Raw genomic sequence first — 20352 nt, forward strand, 5'->3', positions numbered from 1 at the left:
TGTACTAGTCAAAGAGGTGAAAAAAGAGGCACCTTAGAGCATGATGTTTGCCAATGATGTTGTTATTGTGAACCCCCCCCCCCAGGAGGCACTTCAAGATGAGCTTGAACAGTGGAGAAAAGCTCTAGAGGAAAGGGGAATAAGAATTAGCAGGGTGAAAACAGAGTGTATGTGTACAAAGGATGCCAAAGATTTATATATTAACCTGCAAGAACAACTGACGCCGGTCAAGAAATTTAAATATCTAGGCTCTTACATGCAAAGTGATGGAGGACTGTAGGCCGAAATACAGCACAGGATAAATAGTGGATGGATGAACTGGAGGAAACTGAGAGGAGTACAGTGTGATAAGAAGGTTAGCTGCAGAATAAAAGGAAAGCTTTACAAGTCTGTGGTGAGGCCTGCGATGCTGTATAGTGCAGAAACTTTGCCAGTTACAAAAGCCCAAGAGAAAAAGTTGGAAGTGGTAGAAATGAGAATGTTAAGGTGGATGAGTGGGGTGACACGAAAGGATAGACTAAAGAATGAGTACATTAGGGGAAAGTAAAAGTGGGGTCCATAGGGAAGAAGATCCAAGAAAGTAGGCTAACATGGTATGGACATGTGCAGAGAAAAGGGGAGTACTACGTGGGGAGAAGAGTTGAAGACGTAGAAATCGAAAGATCAAGGAGAAGAGGAAGACCGAAACTGAGATGGAAAGACAAGGTAGCAGGGGACCTACGGGAGAAAGGATGGCTCAGGGAAGAAGCACTGAATGGGCGTTTATGGAAGAGAAGCATCCAGCAAAGCAACGCCGACCACACATGATGTGGGAAAAGGCTAAGATGATGATAATGATGATGATGATTGCGTTGACCCAACGTAAACAGCAGGATACTTAGTTAAAGAATTATAGCATGCCAGTTACTTTCTGTTATCTTAGCTTACAAAATTATTACAGCGATATAGCTGATAATTGTTGGTACACGTTAAGAACAGCATTAACGTCTTTCAGTACTGGAGTTCTGAGTAGCCCGCTTGCCTATAAAATGGTGCCATCATTTTGATAGATTTGTCAAGTGACAATGCTGCCTCATGGAGATCTCCTGATGAACCTCTTTGTTTATCAAGGCTGTGCCTCTTAGCTAGGACAACACATCTTTACGTCGACAGATAAGAACCTGTCAGCCTCTCCTATCTGCTACATTGGAAGTATATTGTATTGACCGGCTTTATCCTTCGTTAACATGGTAGTAGGGTGTACCGGTATACTTGCTTAAAGAACGCAGACATACCCACGATTTTGTCATCCGAATCTTCTTGATATCGTACTAGCCCTGCTATATCCTGCACATGATTCAAACGTAATTTTGTTATCAACAGACTGAAATCTCTTGTTGAAATTTACGTTGTGGGGCTGCAAAGGCAGAAACTGCCCCTGTTTATTAGCGTAGAACAAGTAACACCCACCCCTCCACCCCATCCCTAGATTCCTTAAAGATACGAATTTTGATGTTTAAAACAGCATCAAACGTCCGATTACTTTACAAATGAGAATAAGCATTAAATAATTGATGTTAAGCGTAAAAAACCAATGGTCGTCAAACCACGACCCGCGGGCCGCATGCGGCCCGAATCAAGAATTCGTGCGGTCCTCAGTTCTCCGCAGTATTTTATAATAAATTGCATCTAGGAACTAATAGCTATATCTAAAAACGTCAGCTCACGTTAAGAGCGTCTTAGAAGTGTAGGTTTTCTGCTCAGTAACAAACATACTAACCGGAACCGAAACACAAACATTTTAAGAGGTGCTTAATATTAATTGACTTTGGTAAATTCGACCGCGAGCGAAGTAAAGTTGGCAGCTTACCTCAGCGGAAGAGAGGTAAGTGGCGCATCCACAGCGGGATAAGAGGCTGTGAGAGAGGGAATGTTTTGTTGTTTATCTTCTACAACAGGCAACTCACTGGCGTGCGCGAATGATACCGATCAGCTACTACTGTATAAATTTTGAAATGGAAGTAATATGGATTTCTGAATGTGCATTATAGAAACAGTCATCTTGAAATCCGATGTATATTTGTAGATTTTCTTAAAACCGAATTATTCACTCATAGACTAATGAAAAAATCAAAACCAAAATTGCCTGAAAAATGGGTAGCGATCATAGTTAGGAGTATCATATACTAATAAATTAAAACGTCATGCTTGATGCCGCAGTTTTGCCACATGAACAATGAAATTTAGTGAGCGATAAATTGTTTTCCTTTTACTATTTTGTGGGGCAGTAAGCGAGGGAAAGTTAGAAAACCTCTGAAATTGTGTTTAAAGTTTGTTGAGAGTCTGTAAGTGACCTCATTATCAAACACTGGATGAGCATATTCGGATAATTTGTGCTCCATTTTAAGAAAAGCTAGTTTTACATGCATTTCAATGTTTCTGACATATTTCCTGGACTACGTGTTGTACAATGATATAATTTTGCAGATACATTCAGAAATATATCTGGATACCGTCTGCAAAATGTGTTTCACATAAAGTTAGTAGGGAAGAAGTAATAAATTAAAACGTCATGGCTGATGCTGAAATCTTACTGCGTGGACAGCGAAAATGTAGTAAGCGATAAACCTTTTTCCTTTCATTATTTTTTTGCGGAATATCAGCCAGAAAAAGTTTCGAAAAGATTTGAAATTACGTTTAAAGTTTGTTGGAAGACCGTAAGTGCTCTCATTGTCAAACACTGGATGAATGTAGGCTGAGTTATTTGCGCTCTGGGAGTTACGCTACCTCAAGAGAAATACACAGTTGGCGTCTTCAATATTTGACTTACTGCGATAAATCTTTAACTGAAGATTGTATCTCTTAACGCCTCTGGAAGCCATTAGACAGGCAACCTGAAAACCGGGTATGGGTAACCACTTTAGCCATTTGGTATCGGGTACATACTCTTGATACTAGCCTACAACGAAATTTTCTGTATTTTGCAACCACTCCGAGAATCTTGAAGACAATGCTGCTGAAACAGTGTTCTGTGTCTGTCCTACTTCAAAGCGTCCGAGGATTGTTTATTATACTGCGTGGTTATAATTAATGTGCAGTGCCCACAGAGGTCCATTGTGTCCTGTAATTACCTATTGTAGTTTAATTTCGTAGATATGCTAATGCATTAATGTGGTGTCGACTTACGCTGGAAAAGAAATAGTTCTAACTTTGGCCACCAGGTACAAATCTGGTGCTGTACAGCATCACGTCTACATATACGGTGCCGATATTGAACAAACGGTGTAAGTGGCGGTTAATAATAACGTTAGCATTATGCCTTTCTCGTTTGTTTGACGTTTGCTGCGCACAACCAAAATTCATTGCATTTAGAGACATTTCTACACGTCCTTCTTTTTTTCACGGTGCCATATTTGCACCCAGTGGCCAAAAGTGGAACCATTTTTTTCCGCTGTAAATTAGTTCCACATTCATGCATTACTACCAAGTATCGCTGCCATATGATAATTACAGCCCACTCTGAACCTCTGTGAGCAGCTGCACTTTAATTTTAGTCACCCGGTACTACTGCGAATCCTCAGACGAATTGAAGCAGGCGAAACTGTTTCAGCAGCATTGAATTCAAGACTCTCGGAATGGTTGCGTTGTACGCCAGTATCAAGACTGCGCATGAGTGTGGTACCATGGAACACTTTTCAGACTTCCCTCTCTAGCCAGTCGTGTAACAGAAGTTTAATATATTTTCTGATTCCGTTTTGAAATGATAGAATTCACTTTAAGCGTACTGCAGTCTTCCTCTGAAAGTACAAAAATTACTCCGAAAAATTAAAAAACTGTTCCAAGATGCAACATGGCCATGTACCTAGGAGCAAATATTCTATTTAAACTTAAAACTTTTACAGTCGACAAAATAGTGTCAGTATTTAACTGTCTATGTGTTCCAATATTCCTCTATTACACATCAATAATCAGTAAGTGAAATCAAGTTAAGGAGAAGTTCTGTCACAGACCAATTACAAGATAAATACATTTTGAAATAGAAGCTACTGTTAACTAACACAAACTTCCATTTTCGATATAGGGGACATTGTTAAGACATTAAAGTAATGCTATACATGGTGAATCACCTGAAACTTGCACCGCAAATATTGCAGAAATGAAAAGTGCTATTGATGTGCGGTTTTCACAGAATGGATTGGTAGTCAAGGGCTCGTGTTGTTAGGCAATCAAAAAATCAGAAAATCCTTAGAAAGTATATTTTTTGTACAAACATACACTTTTTAAATGGAGAAAGGTCTATTGACATTAACAGACTACTAGTAGAGTAAGTTAGAATGTCAGTGGTGTTTGTTTCAGAGGTCTAATGTGAGTCGTTTACGAGATATCGCATTTTGAAAAGTTTCCACGCCGACAGTTGTTTGTGCCTTTTAACCTGTGTAGTTGCTAGGTACGATGTTTTATGTTTGCTTATAGTGAGCATGTCTGTTCCTTGAGTGCACTGCGACTTGCTTATCAGTTATTGTGTGACGGTCCAAGCAGTAGGCCGTGAGTGAACGAAGGGATTTATCAATGCATAAAAAGCAGACATGGTCGTGATGTATGGAGAACGGAGGGACAATGCAGTTCGTTTTTGTATGGTGTATGCGGCAAGATATCCCAATAGAGGTCAACCATCTCGGCATTCATTCGGCAACCTATTCTTCCAGACACCTGAAAGTGGTAGTGTAAAACTTGGACAACGTAACAGAAGGAACCAAATAGGGGGAAACTGAAGTTCTTGGTGCTATTGCATGTTGATAACTGCCGTTTTCTTGGATGCATTGCACATCAAGAGGTTGTGGTTCGGTTAGGACACGAGTGTAAATTCAGGCCTACAAACGCGTCGTCTACCTCAGTTTAATAATTGGTCACTTTAGCACTGAAAATCAGCTGCGGACAGAGCTTCTCTTGTTCAAGCCACATCTGACGGCAACCGCTTCCCACATTGCTCCGCGTTACATGAACAGCACTTCAGTACTTGTGGAGTGACCTGCCTGTATGCCTATCGCCTTTAACCGAGCTGCAGCCGGTGTAGCAACACGGTAGCGCCAAGTGACTGCGTCACTAGCTACGTAGTTTTAGTCGCACTGTAGGTATAACACTCTCCCCTTCTCATTTCACAAAGGGACCGTCACCTGAACTTAGCTGGAAAAAAGTTCAATATCACTGCTGGCAAACAGCCCAGGAAGTATATAGCTGCCTCAGGAGTTACAGTTTCCAGACAAACTTCGCATCAGAGGCTCAGAGTCGATCTATACGCTAACCGTTCGGTAATGTGTGACCTGCTCACTGCACTGCAGAGATGGGCCCAGGACTCAGTGACATCGAGAGTTAGTCATGAGCGAGATGAGGAGAATGATCTTCACAGGTGAATCCCGATTTTATTTGCAGAATGATCCTCGTTGCACATTCGCATGAGGGCTCGGTTCGGTTTGAAAAGATTTTTTTTATAGGTGGTGGGAGGGAGGGGAGGGGGGGATGCCAATCCTGTACCTTGCTGTGGCAGTCTTAGAGTAGCCAGCACAATCCATTAGTGTCATGGAAAGAGACCAGTTTGGTATCTGTGATATCCTGGTGTGTGTGTGGGGGGGAGGCCACCTTATTGAATGGATGCACGCAGCTTTACGTCTTTGAGCCATATAGATTATGTCTAAACGTAGTACATTATGTGGGTTAGGTTAGTGTTTTTTAACGTCCCGTCAACAACGAGGTCATTAGAGACGGAGCGCAAGCTCGGGGTTAGGGAAGGATGGGGGAAGGAAATCGGACGTGCCCTTTCAAAGGAACCATCCCGGCTACATTATGTGGGACTGCTCCCACTTTTCACGTGTACAGCTGATAAAGACTTAACCTTGGTGGACAGTAATGAACGTTTACATCGAACGTCAATGACGGATTAATTTCTCATAGCTGAAGATATCCAGGACTGGCCTGGGAGTATACCTGTCTTAATTCTACAGACCATATCTGGCGTCAGTTGGGAAGACGAACTGCATCCAGTCAGCCGTCACTACATTCTCTACCAGAGAATGTGCGTTTTTCAAAGAAAGCATCCCGTCAATTAACTTATGTGATCTAGGGAAACTGTGTAAGACTTAAATCTGAACGACATGATGTGGATTTGAACCGTCGTCGTCCCGAATAAGAGCCCAATGGAAGGACCACTTCGCTGGAAGTACGTCCCTTATTCTGTATTTCAAAGAACGTCGCTCAATTAAAAATGCAACAAAAGATGAATCCTAAGTACGTTTCACAACTCCTAAATATTTGAAGAACGTCATTCCTAACCAACAAATAACTGCTGAGTAGACAAATTCTTTACTAGTTTCGACTTATTTGTGAACAAAACATGCAAAGTAACGTTATCCGGAAGGTTGTTTAGAAAAGTTCTCGAAGTTTTTATACATGTTAGGACAATTTAAGATGATCTTTTTATGTCTAGATGGTAAAGAGTATATCTTTACAATAGCTTTTTAGTGGATAATAATTTCGTTCTTGCAGGTACTGAAATTGTATCTTTGGTTTTATTCATTGAGTAGTAATACCTACGAGGTAAGCATTCAGATGCGTAGAACTGAATTTTTCGCGCTGAAATCAATTTCCTGCGAAAGTACGTAACTTCAGAGTATTTACGTCAAAGAGTAAGTACTACTCCTTTCACATATTTATATTTGCATTCATTGCGGCTACACTTACTCAAAATCGCTCTTACTAACAAATAAATTCGCAAAAACCGTTTTAATAGGTGTAATATAAGAGTTTCGATCTTAGCGCAAAATCGCGTTATGCGAAACTGCACTTGACATTGGCCGTTTGATGTTGGCGAAATGTGAAGGACTCTATGCTGATTACATAGATATTCCTACCTATAGCTATATTTTTGTAGATCACTCTATGCTGATTACATAGATATTCCTACCTATAGTTATATTTTTGTAGATCGGTATGTGCGATTGTGTGTCACTTCTTGAAAAACAAAAAACTTTTCTCAGAGTAGCACTTCAAACCAACGACCTCAATTATTTGCTGGAAATATTCCAATCTCCGTCTTCCTCTACAGTTTTTACCCTCTACCGCTCCCTCTTGTGCCATGGAAGTTATTCGTGATGCCTTAACAGATGTCCTGCTATCTTGACTCTTCTTCCTGTCAGTGTTTTCCTTACATTCTTTTCCTTGCCGATTACCCAGAGAACCTCCTCATTCGTTGACTTATCAGTCTACCTAATCTTCAACACTCTTCTGTAGCACCACATCTCAAATGCTTCGATTCCCTTCTTTTCCGTTTTCCCACAGTCCATATTTCACTACCACAAAATGCTGTGCTCCAAACGTATATTCTCAGAAATTTCTTCCACAAGCTAAGGCCTGTGTTTCTGCTTCTGGGTAAGCCTTGCAATCCAGTACCTGATCATGACGTAATCTGAGTGAAATCCTCCCGTATCTCCCGTCATTTTCCAAGTATATCTCCTCCTCTTCTGATTCTTGAACGGAGTGTTCGCTATTAGTAACTGAGATTTATTGGAGAACTCAATTAATCTTTGTCCTCTCTCATTCCTAGCACCAAGCCCATATTTTCCTCCAACCCTTTCATTGACTTCTTCCCCTACAACCGCATTCCAATCCCCCTGACTATTAGGATTTTCGTCTCGCTTTATGTACTGAATTACCCGTTCAATATCCTCATATACTTTGTCTCTCTCTTCATCTTCGACCTGCGACGTCGGCATGTATGTCTGAACTATCGTTGTCGATGTTGGTTTACTGTCTATTCTCGTGAGAATAACCCTGTCACTGAACTGCTCACAGCACTCACTCTCTGCCCTACCTTCCTATTCATAACGAGTCCTTCTCCTGTTGTACCATTTTCTGCTGCTGTTGATATTAACCTTCACACATCTGACCAAAAATCCTTGTGTTCTTCCATTTACTTCACTGACCCTCACTATATCCAGACTGAATCTGAATCACTATCATTCTCAGATTTTCTAGCTTCCCGACCACGCTCATACTTTCCACGCCTTGACTCGCAGAATGTTATCATTTGCTTGATCATTCAATCTTTTTCCCGTAGTCACCTCTCCGTTAGCAGTCCCCTCCCACAGGTCCGACTGGGGAACTAGTCCGGAATCTTTTGCCAATAGGAAGATCATCATGACGCTTTCTCGATTTCAGGCCTCATGTCGTAAGGAAACACATCATGTGTCTTTAATGCAGTGATTTCTATTGCCTTCTGTATCCTCATTCCGTTGGTCATTGCTGATTCTTTCTCCTTCAGGGGCAGTTTCTCATACTAAGCGCAAAGGAGTACCCTGAACCTCCGTTCGCTCCTCCACCGTTGGCTGAATAAGGTTGACTTCTTATACGGGAAGTTTTCGGTCACCATTCCTGATGATTTTTATTCAAAATTTAGGCAGTAGTGGAGTTCGAACCCGGTACCGAGGTCGTTTTGATTTCTAATTAGAAACGCTACCCCTAGATCACGGATTCCAGAACTGGGCGCGTACTGTGTTGTCAGTCACGACTACACATGTGCGACAACAGAGATCTTGTAGTACATCGTAGAGAGTGTACCACTTCGCTGACAAGCATGTGTTACTGTTAGCGATAGCTATGTGTCGTTCAGGAAGTGACTTCCCAATTTTATTTTACTTTATTGAAACGTGTATCTTCTGTTTTTCTAAACCTACACTTCGGGCACCATGTATAGTAAAATTCTTGTGGTTTCAATTTCTGTCTCATGTGAGGATGTGAGGAAGTGTTGAAAAGTACTTTTGTATGAAAATTCTTAAAGCTTTTGAATAAAACAGTCATTATTAACATTTTGCATCTTTATTCTTCATATCTACATATTTATTTCTCAATATAGTCACCTGGGTACGAAGATATTTCTTCCCATTGGAGACCAGTTAGTTGATACCGTCATTACAGAATTTTTGACATTGTTGACAGGGAGAGAACCTCATCTCCTCGAAGTTGACCATTAAGTTTCGGAAACAGATGAAAATCGGATGGCATCAAGTCGATACTGTACGGAGAATATTCAATGACAGTGAATTCAAGGCTTCGGTTGGTTGCAGATGTCACAACGCTCGCGCGTAGTCTGGCATTGCCATTCTGCAGGAGAGGGTCCGCCATGTGTGGATAAACTCTTCGAATTCGAATTTCGCTTACAGTACGCTGTTTTTCACGCACTGACATAGTTACGTTACACAACCGCCATGTTACATGTAACAATTTAGAGCCCTCAAGCGGATTGTAACTTGAATCATCGAAATGGGAAATTCGACCGAGTAATGCGCATGACATGTAGCAGCTCAACCGATATTGAGAACAAAATAAAAAATTTGGAGGTATTACTTTTCAGCACGCCCTCATGCATACACTGAGTGTAACTTGTGTAAGTGCAGATGTTTCTACTGCTGTCTGAGGATAGCGTACTAAAGAACATTACATCAGTTTTACGTCATTTTCAAACCATGGCCATTACAAGTTGTATGTTCTTAGATTGGTTACTACCTCGAAGTACATGTGGCAAGAGCAAGACGTTAATGTTTATTTACCTCTCGGCAGAAGGTCAGGTGTTGTAATGTGGACGCGTGGTCGCAAAACGAATGTTCAAGTGTGTGTGAAATCCTAAAGGACCAAACTACTGAGGTCATCGGTCCATAGACTTACACACAACTTAAACTAACTTATGCTAAGAACAACAACACACGCCCATGCCCGAGGGAGGACTCGAACCTCCGGCGGGAGGGCCGCGCAATTCGTGACATGGCGCCTCAAACCGCGCGGCACTCCGCACGACGGACGTAAAACGGCTAGACTACACTGAAAGGAGTAATCCATTTAGTGGTGCAGTACGATCATGCAGGAAACACCGGGTCACAAAATTCGAGTTGTGTTTGTGGGAAGACCTCAGAAGTTAAGTCCCATAGTGCTCAGAGCCATTTGAACCATTTTCAACTAAAAACCTAGGAATTACAAATGCGAACAACTGAAATTGGAAGGTACATATAGAAAATGTTGTGCGGAATGCAATCCAAAGACTGCGTTTTCTTGGGAGGACACCCCAGAAAATGTATCAGATCTACTAAAGAGACTGCCTATACTAAGCTTGTTGGTCCTGTTTTAGAATACTGCTGCACGGTGTAGAGTCCTTACCAGGCAGGATTGACAGAGCACATAGAAAAAGTTCAAAGAATGGCAGCACGTTTTGTATGAAATAGGGGAGAGAGTGGCATTGAAATGGTACAGATTTTGGGATGGACATCATTAAAACAAAGGCGTTATTCGTTGCGGAGGAATCACCAACTTTCTGCTCCGAATGCCAAAATATTTTGTTGACACCAACCAACATAGGGAGAAACGATCGCCATGGTAAAATAAGGAAAATCAGAGATGGTACGGAAAGATATATATGTTTGTTCTTTCCGCGTCATATACGAGATTGCAATAATAGAGAATTGTGAAGGTGGTTCGATGAATCCTCTGCCAGGCACTTAAATGTGATTTGCAGTGTGTCCATGTAGACACAGATGTAGTGTGGTAGCGACGGAAAGCGCTCTCAGCAGGTGTTGTGTGTGTGCGGCAGGGAGGCGGGCGTGGCCATGGCGATCCCCGCGCTGGCGGTGTCGGTGAGCTACCTGCTGCTGACGGCGCTGCTGGCCGCCGTACTGCGCCGACTCGTCTGCCGCCTCTTCGAGCAGCCGCTGCTCCGCCGGCTCGCGCTCGAGGCCGTCGCTGCCGCCGAGCTCTGCGGCAGCTGCTTCGAACTCATCATCGGTGCGTACTCCCTCATCTGTCTTCTTCTGGTTAGCATGAAAACTCACGATTCTTCAAAGCATCGCACTTCCACGTGTTTAACGACTTCAAACGTCTGATTACTTCACAAATGAGTTAACGTGTTAAAAGCTTTATACATGTAGTGTCTGTTCTTTGAAAGGTCAGAAAGAAGAAGGACATGATCTTCCCGCAGTCCTTATAAATTAACATACAAAGAAATGACTGAAATTAGCTGCTGGTGGGCATTGTTTAAATCAATGGGGAAAACTGAAGATTTCTGCCAGACTGGGGTTCGAACCCGGGTCTCCTGGTGACTAGGCAGATGTGCTGATCACTGCCCCTTCTGGACACTGTGGCCATCGTAACCACATGGACTCTACTAGCACGCCTCCCATCAGACCCAACTTCTCAACTTATCCACACACTATTGATGTGGAACCCTTGCCCATTATCCTCATTAGTCGCAGCATTTCGCCGATTCGCGTAAGAGTTGGAGTGTGATGCAAATCTGCTCCGAAGTGATCATTTGGTCGTTCTGCCCTTAATTATAAATGTTGTGTCTGTCACTTCAGTGCAAATGTGCACAACACTCGAACTCTTATGGGAACCCGCAAAGTGCCGCGATTAATGCGGATAACGCAGCATGTCACTCTCAGTGGAGAGAAGTCTTCCGAAGTAAGAGTGATTTCAGGTGTGCTGCAGGCGAGTGTCGTAGGACCGTTGCTATTCAAAATATACATAAATGACCTTGTGGATAACATCGGAAGTTCACTGAGGCTTTTTGCAGACGATGCTGTGGTATATCGAGATGTTGTAACACTGGAAAATTGCACTGAAATGCAGGAGGATCTGCAGCGAATTGACGCATGGTGCAGGGAATGGTAATTGAATCTCAATGTAGACAAGTGTAATGTGCTGCGAATACATAGAAAGAAAGATCCCTTATCATTTAGCTACAATATAGCAGGTCAGCAACTGGAAGCAGTTAATTCCATAAATTACCTGGGAGTAGGCATTAGGAGTGATTTAAAATGGAATGATCATATAAAGTTGATCGTTGGTAAATCAGATGCCAGACTGAGATTCATTGGAAGAATCCTAAGGAAATGCAATTCGAAAACAAAGGAAGTAGGTTACAGTACGCTTGTTCGCCCACTACTTGAATACTACTCAGCAGTGTGGGATCCGTACCAGATAGGGTTGATAGAAGAGATAGAGAAGATCCAACGGAGAGCAGCGCACTTCGTTACAGGATCATTTAGTAATCGCGAAAGCGTTACGGAGATGATAGAAAAACTCCAGTGGAAGACTCTGCAGGAGAGACGCTCAGTAGCTCGGTACGGGCTTTTGTTAAAGTTTCGAGAACATACCTTCACCGAGGAGTCAATTAGTATATTGCTCCCTCCTACGTATATCTCGCGAAGAGACCATGAGGATAAAATCAGAGAGATTCGAGCCCACACGGAGGCATACCGTCAATATTTCTTTCCACGAACAGTTCGAGACTGGAATAGAAGGGAGAACCGATAGAGATAAAAGAAGTTATTCAGATAGTGAAGGGAGACGAACATTTAATAGTCATGGGTGACTGGAATTCGATAGTAGGAAAAGGGAGAGAAGGAAACGTAGTAGGTGAATACTGATTGGGGGGAAGAAATGAAAGAGGAAGCCGCCTGGTAGAATTTTACACGGAGCATAACCTAATCATAGCTAACACTTGATTCAAGAATCATGAAAGAAGGTTGTATACATGGAAGAACCCTGGAGATACTAGAAGGTATCAGATATATTATATAATGGTAAGACAGAGATTCAGCAACCAGGTTTTAAATTGTAAGACATTTCCCAGGGGCAGATGTGGACTCTGACCACAATCTATTGGTTGTGAACTGTAGATTAAAACTGAAGAAACTGCAAAGACGTGTGAATTTGCGCAGATGGGAATTGGATAAACTGAAAGAACCAGAGGTTGTTGAGAGCTTCAGGGTGAGCATTAGAGAACGATTGACAAGAATGGGGGAAAGAAATACAGTAGAAGAAGAATGGATAGCTTTGAGAGACGAAATAGTGAAGGTAGCTGAGGATCAAGTAGGTAAAAAGGCAAGGGCTAATAGAAATCCTTGGGTAACAGAAGAGATATTGAATTTAATTGATGAAAGGAGAAAATATAAAAATGCAGTAAATGAAGCAGGCAGAAAGGAATACAAAGTCTCAAAAATGAGATCGACAGGGTGTGCAAAATGGCTAAGCAGAGATGGTTGGAGGACAAATGTAAGGATGTAGAGGCACGAATCACTAGGAGTAAGATAGATACTGCCTACAGGAAAAGAAAAGATACCTTTGGAGAAAAGAGATCCACTTGTATGAATATCAAGAGCTCAAATGGAAACCCAGTTCTAAGCAAAGAAGGGAAAGCAGAGAGGTGGAAGGAGTATATAGAGGGTCTATACAAGGGCGATGTTCTTGAGGACAATATTATAGAAATGGAAGAGAATGTAGATGAAGATGAAATAGGAGATATGATACTGCATGAAGAGTTTGACAGAGCAATAAATGACCTGAGTCGAAACAAGGCTCCCTGAGTAGATAAAATTCCAATAGAACTACTGACAGCCTTGGGAGAGCCAGGCCTAACAAAACTCTACCATCTAGTTAGCAAGATGTATGAGACAGGCGAAATACCCTCAGACTTCAAGAGGAATATAGTAATTCCAATCCCAAAGAAAGCAGGTGTTGACAGATGTGAAAATTAGCGAACTATCAGTTTAACAAGCCATGGCTGCAAAATACTAACACGAATTCTTTACAGAAGAATGGAAAAACTGGTAGAAGCCGACCTCGGGGAAGATCAGTTTGGATTCCGTAGAAATGTTGGAACACATGAGGCAATACTGACCCTACGACTTATCTTAGAAAACAGATTAAAGAAAGGCAAACCTACGATCGTAGCATTTCTAGACTTACAGAAAGCTTTTGACAATGTTGACTGGAATACTCTCTTTCAAATTCTGAAGGTGGCAGGGGTAAAATACAGGGAGCGAAAGGCTATTTACAGTTTGTACAGAAACCAGATGGCAGTTATAAGAGTCGATGGGCACGAAAGGGAAGCAGTGGTTGGGAAGGGAGTGAGACAGGGTTGTAGCTGATCCCCGGTGTTATTCAATTTGTACATTGAGCAAGCAGTAAAGGAAACAAAAGAAAAATTCGGAGTTGGAATTAAAATCCATAGAGAAGAAATGAAAACTTTGAGGTTCGCCGATGACATCGTAATTCTGTCAGAGACAGCAAAGGACCTGGAAGACCAGTTGAGCGGAATGGACAGTGTCTTGAAAGGAGGGTATAAGATGAACATCAACAAAAGCAAAACGAGGATAATGGAATGTAGTCAAATTAAATCGGGTGATGCTGCGGGAACTAGATTTTTTGTGCTATTTGGGGAGAAAAATAACTGATGATGGTCGAAGTAGAGAGGATATAAAATGTAGACTGACAATGGAATGGAAAGTGTTTCTGGAGAAGAGAAATTTGTTAACATCGATTATAGATTTAAGTGTCAGGAAGTCGCTTCTGAAAGTATTTATATGGAGTGTAGCCATGTATGGAAGTGAAACATGGACGTTAAATAGTTTAGACAAGAAGAGAATAGAAGCTTTCGAAATGTGGTGCTACAGAAGAATGCTGAAGATTAGATGGGTAGATCACATAACTAATGAGGAGGTATTGAATAGAATTGGAGAGAAGAGAAATTTGTGGCACAACTTGACTAAAAGAAGGGATCGGTTGGTAAAGCATATTCTGAGGCATTAAGTAATCACCAATTTAGTATTGGAGGGCAGCGTGGAGGGTAAAAATGGTAGAGGGGGACCAAGAGATGAATACACTAAACAGATTCAGAAAGATGTAGGTTACAGTAGGTAATGGTAGATGAAGAACCTTGCACAGGATAGAGTAGCATGGAGAGCTGCATCAAACCAGTCTCTGGACTGAAGGCCACAAGAACAAGTCCGTGAACGAAGCGGCAATGTGACACGGGGCGTTGTCATGATGCTGGGCCTACTTGCCACAAAACTTTCGCATGTACAAATCATCGGTTAAAATTTGATGTGTGCTGGAAGTGTTTGAATTTAATTTGTCACTCATCATCCTTATGTATAAATGACGGTTTGATCTCGCAAGAACGTACACTTTCCACATTTTCGTTGGATTTTGAAGTTGAAGATCTCCCTGGCTGGCTCTGAGCACTATGCGACTTAACATCTGAGGTTATCAGTCCCCTAGAACTTAGAACTACTTAAACCTAACTGATCTAAGGACATCACACACATCCATGCCCAATGGAGTATTCGAACCTGCGACCGTAGCGGTCGCACGGTTCCAGAGTCAAGCGCCTAGATCCGCTCGGTCATAGCGGCCGGCAAAAATCTCCCAGAGCGAGGTTCGGCCTTCCAAAAATCATTTGTGCCTGTGAAAATCTTACATTTACATACTACAATCGTAGAAATGGAACGTTGTTCAGGTTTGAAAGAAGCCCTTTGCACTTCATCTACTAAATGCGAAAGCTGTTCTCTCTGTAACCTCCTCCAATGGTCTCATAGATTAGTACCAATATTATTCTTGCCTCGTTCAGGTCTATTACATTTCTTTAGGGCCTTACGTTACCCTTAGGACTAGCAACATGCTTTGCGAATAACATCTAAACTCGGTTACTATTTGTATGTGTTATCACCATGGTCCCACTAGTTATGCCTTTCAGCATTGAGTCTGGTAACCGCATGCTGTTTAGTACGCATCTCAATGCATTATTACTATTATTATTATTCTATCGATTGGACTGTGGAAACATCACGTCTGTTACCGTTAGGGAAACAATGTAATTTTAAACCGAACGTTTCAAAATTAGCTGTGTCGGGATGAATCATGCAGAACAATATCTGTCAGAGGGGTAATGCTCGTTAGGTGGAACAGTGCGAGGGACTGACGGCGTGTGCCGGCTGGGGTGGCCTAGCGGTTCTAGGCGCTACAGTCTGGAACCGCGCGACCGCTGCGGTCGCAGGCTCGAATCCTGCCTCGGGCATGGAGGTGCGTGATGTCCTTAGGTTAGTTAGGTTTAAGTAGTTCTAAGTTCCAGGGGATTGATGACCTCAGATATTAAGTCCCATAGTGCTCAGAGCCATTTGAACCATTTGTCTCGCAACACACGGTCGTTAACGTGCTGCACGAACATGGGCTGCACCCCTATCGTTATACTTTCACGCAACACCTACATCCTGCAGATCGCCATCAGCGGATGCAATTCTGTGAACAACAATAGGAAGCCAACGAGGACTTCGTGAACACCATAATATGGTCGGATGAAGCATAATTGGCTCGTGAGGGTGTCTTCAATATGCACAATCCTAACCATTGGTATGAGGTTAACCCGCACGTCGCCCGCGACCGTGGATATCAAGTTCGCTTTGGTATCAACGTGTGGGCCGGCATATTTGGCGACAGATGTTTGGCCCCTACATGTTGCCTGACCGGTTTGACTGCACATAGGTATCATATAATTCTCTCAAACTATCTGCCTGATGCGCTGGAAGATGTTCCACTACATGTTTGGCAGAGGATATGGTTCCAACATAATGGTGCAGCTCCACACCATGGAATTAATGTGTGACAGTATTTGGACAGAACATTTCCAGGGAAATGCCTCGGACGTGGAGTCCCAGTTGTAGGGCCACCGCGTTCACCTGACCATACCCCCTGGATTTCTTCCTGTGGGGACACCTGAAGGAGCACGTGCAATCTGCTCCGCCGACGAATGTGGAAGAATTGGTAGCGCGTGTTCAAGCTGCTCTTGTTACTGGGGACGCAGCTTTGCTGTGAAGAGCCCAGAGTTGTATGATCCGGCAGGTTGCACACTGTTTGGACGTGCAAGGAGGTCGGTTTGAGGATCTGTTGTTCTGAGGGTAACATATTCTGTTGTGAAGGTCATGCGGTCATTACTATAGCTAGACATTATTATTGTCACTGGTTACTAATGTGCTACATCTGAGCGGACAGTTACATGCAGTACAAATGGCAAGTAGATGTTGTGTTATTGTACTGTGCTTTCATCTTTAGCGTCTTGAAATTAATATTTTTTTAGTTACTCTGTCCTATGACAGTTCATTTGTTTCAACTGTCTATTTCTTATTTGTCTAACCACGTATCTGCTATGTTCAGCGTTACAGAATGTTGCAAATTTAGGATACATGTGACCTAATAAAAAAAGACGGTGTATATTACAGTATGAAATATCAGAAAGAAATTAGGAAATGAAAAAATGCGCCCCAACCCAGAACCGAACCCTCGACCTGCTACAGCCCTGCATACTAACCCCGAACTCTATCCACTGCACTACCTGCACAGCGTAACTGGTGTGGGCTGACAGATGTAGTCACCATACATGTGTTTACAGTGTTGCCAGATTGCCACTTTTTAATGTCCTTTTTCTGCCGAATGTACTGGCCAGACGAAATGTTTGTATGTTGTGTGTGTGTGTGTGTGTGTGTGTTTGTGTGCGTGTTTGAACAGGTGAACAGTAGTAACTGAATATTATTTCTTTTTAGTTACACCTTACTAAAATGCTAACATAAAGTTACATATTATATTGCACAAGCTGAAACATTCATTGCTAGTCAACAGATCCTTATTTTCTCTTCTTGGTTAAGCTCTATGTTCTTCAAATAACTTAATCAACATTATTATTTAAAAAAACAGTAGTATAAACAACTCATGCTGGGCCTCGCCTTTTCTTGCAGCTATGGAGAAGTCTTTATTGCCGCACTCAGCAGCATACATATTTATTTACAATAAATACATATTATGTTTGTCTGTATGTCAAATATACTCGTTTTTTAGCAGATCAGAAGCGTTAACAAATGATGTATCAAATGCATTTATAGCATATCTGGTGCTTTTGTTACTTCTGTTATAAACAAATTCACAGAAAAATGTTAATAACTTCATTGATAAATATGGAATAAACATTGTAATATTTTTATAGGTAACGTCTCTTTATTGCGATTTCATAGCTGCCTTCTTTGGTTTTGCTGTCACCCTTATTCGGAGCTAGTGTTTTTTTGAATACATGTTTTTTTTTAGTTTTAGATTCAGTCAGAACTTCGCCATTCCGCTAGCGTGAAACCGATAACCGCTCACTCGCCAACCAGATACCTGTCACCTCTCTCGCCGAGCGCGTTATCGGTTTGGCCTGACCAGTGCGCTGTCACATATCGGTTAAACCATAACCTATAGAAAATCTGTTACTCGTAACGTCACACTCATCTACTGGGTTACTACCCGTTTAATGACGATTCCCTGCATTTGTACTTAGTGATACTAAGACACCACTATCAGTACCCATAAGGCTGTGATAATATCTCTGACTACGGATATTACATGGTAGGTTGAGAAATATAGGAAAAAGTTTTTGCTTATCAAGAGTGGCAGGATACAAATTGTTGAGTGTATAAGTAGTCAACATCAGATCTTCATTGCTGTGGTCGAAGATTTGGAGCACAAATGGAAAAATTTAAAAGCATCTTTCGGTATGCATTAGACAATTATGTTCCGAGCAAGGTCTTACGTGATGAGGAGGATCGACTGTGATTTATTTGCCGCATTAGAAAACTGCTAGGCAAACAAAGAGTGTTTCATCACAGGTTCAGCAGAAGTCCGAATGTAGCTGACAACAAATAGTGAACGGAGTGGAGCATTAAGTCCCGGATTATAGTGGAACGGCTTTACAGAGCGCGACGGCCAGCTGCTGCGGCGCTGTTTCGCGACCACGTATTCCAGGCAGGGAGCGGCGCGGCAGTTAACAGCTCGCGTAACTGCGTGGTCGGCAAACGCACAGGCCGCCCGATCGACTGCCTTTCTCAAACGATTTTAAGGAAACTACCCGGTAAAAAAAAATTATTCTCGTACATTTCAGAGCTTTATTCGTCGTCTTCATAATGAACTGCTTATCATTTCGTTTATCGTCATAGTTATTGCGATATTTCAAAATTAAGCAAGCTACGCGAGAAAATCAAATAGTTTGCAATGAAAAATGAAGGACGCTATGAATTTTCGTTTGGTGCACGTTAGGTCACATGTTGCTGCGTAACAAGTGTAGTTAACATGTTGAACTATTCTTTAAACTTGGGATGGGATCTATAACTCGAGAAAATGACTCTTATAAGGCCTATAGCGCACTTCGTTCCACTCGTGAGCCTAGACGATAAAGCGAGAATGAAATATTCATAACACCCTTGTATTCATAAGTGGTTTGAGATCTTAAAATAAGATTTTGCCAAATGATAGTGTGGAAAGAGGAAAGTATGCTGCCTTATTGTAACTGTGTGTAACTTCTTTATCTGGCACAATATACAAGCCGATTTTTTAAAAATGAAATAATGTAATTTTTAAGGGTCACCGACAGCTGGTGAAACGCGGTCCCTAGAAATCACAAAAAGCTTTCGAGACATGGTTTTTGATGTGTCGACAGAAGTGCCGACACAGTGTTATTTTGAGGGGGCCGATAGGCACGCTATCTAACGCAGACGGGCGTGAATTCTGGAACAAGATACGTTATGACTGCTATCAAGAAAATACGTAGCTTTGGAATATACTTAACTTTATTCACTCCTGGTGATACATCTCTCTTGACTATACAAATGAGACTCGTAAGATACATGCACTGTTACAATTGGCGCCTTGCTAGGTCGTAGCCATGGACTTAGCAGAAGGCTATTCTAACTGTCTCTCGGCAAATGAGAGGAAGGCTTTGTCCGTATAGTCGCTAGCAATGTCGTCGTACAACTGGGGCGAGTGCTCTATCGTATATCGAGACCTGTCTTGTGGTGGCGCTAGGTCTGCGATCACACAGTGGCGACACGCGGGTCCGACATGTACTAAATGGACCGCGGCCGATTTAAGCTACCACCTAGCAAGTGTGGTGTCTGGCGGTGACACCACAGTTTTGTCATTCACAATATGATTTATAGCCATTGTAAGAACTGCCGTGTCAACTGCCAAAGTGTTGTGAGACTGCTTCCAGTCACAGTACTTGATTTTCTAAATACTGTAAATGAATTATACAATGTACAGAACTTTCCAAATACAGTTGGTGATGTTGACAGAAAATACGTTCGTCTAAAACGCTAGGGAAATTCTGGTACAATCCATAAAACATTTTCGGCCAATCATCCTACAAGCAGTTGCAGATCGTCAGAGAAAATCCCTTATGATCGATGGTGAGTGATATGGGAAGGAAAGAGAAGATGGTAGATTTCATTCCTCTAGTGTATTTTGTTTGATGCAAGATGGGGAGCTTAATATACTGCCAGACTCACCATTATTAAAGTCATCAGGTGGTTGCCTTTTGTATTCATTGGAGATGAGGCATATCCATTGTTAAGGCATTTCACCAACTCTTAAAGTCGATGGGTTTTAGGTCCAGGCAAGGAATATGTCGACAAACGCTCTTACAGACCACTACGATTAATTGAATGTGCTTTTGGAATAACGTGCACTAATTTGAGC

The 20352-nt window shown here is 42.0% G+C and overlaps 1 protein-coding gene across 1 annotated transcript in view; it reads left to right on the top strand.

Annotated features, from left to right (window-relative positions):
• Positions 1–20352, top strand: part of LOC126457292 (aquaporin-11) — a 229819-nt gene that overhangs the window by 104144 nt on the left and 105323 nt on the right. The window contains exon 2 of the mRNA XM_050093464.1: positions 10610–10800. Within this exon, the coding sequence (XP_049949421.1) occupies positions 10610–10800 (191 nt within the window). The remainder of the gene's footprint in view (positions 1–10609; positions 10801–20352) is intronic.

Source organism: Schistocerca serialis, chromosome 2 (assembly GCF_023864345.2).
Source record: "Schistocerca serialis cubense isolate TAMUIC-IGC-003099 chromosome 2, iqSchSeri2.2, whole genome shotgun sequence".
Classification (NCBI taxonomy): domain Eukaryota; kingdom Metazoa; phylum Arthropoda; class Insecta; order Orthoptera; family Acrididae; genus Schistocerca; species Schistocerca serialis.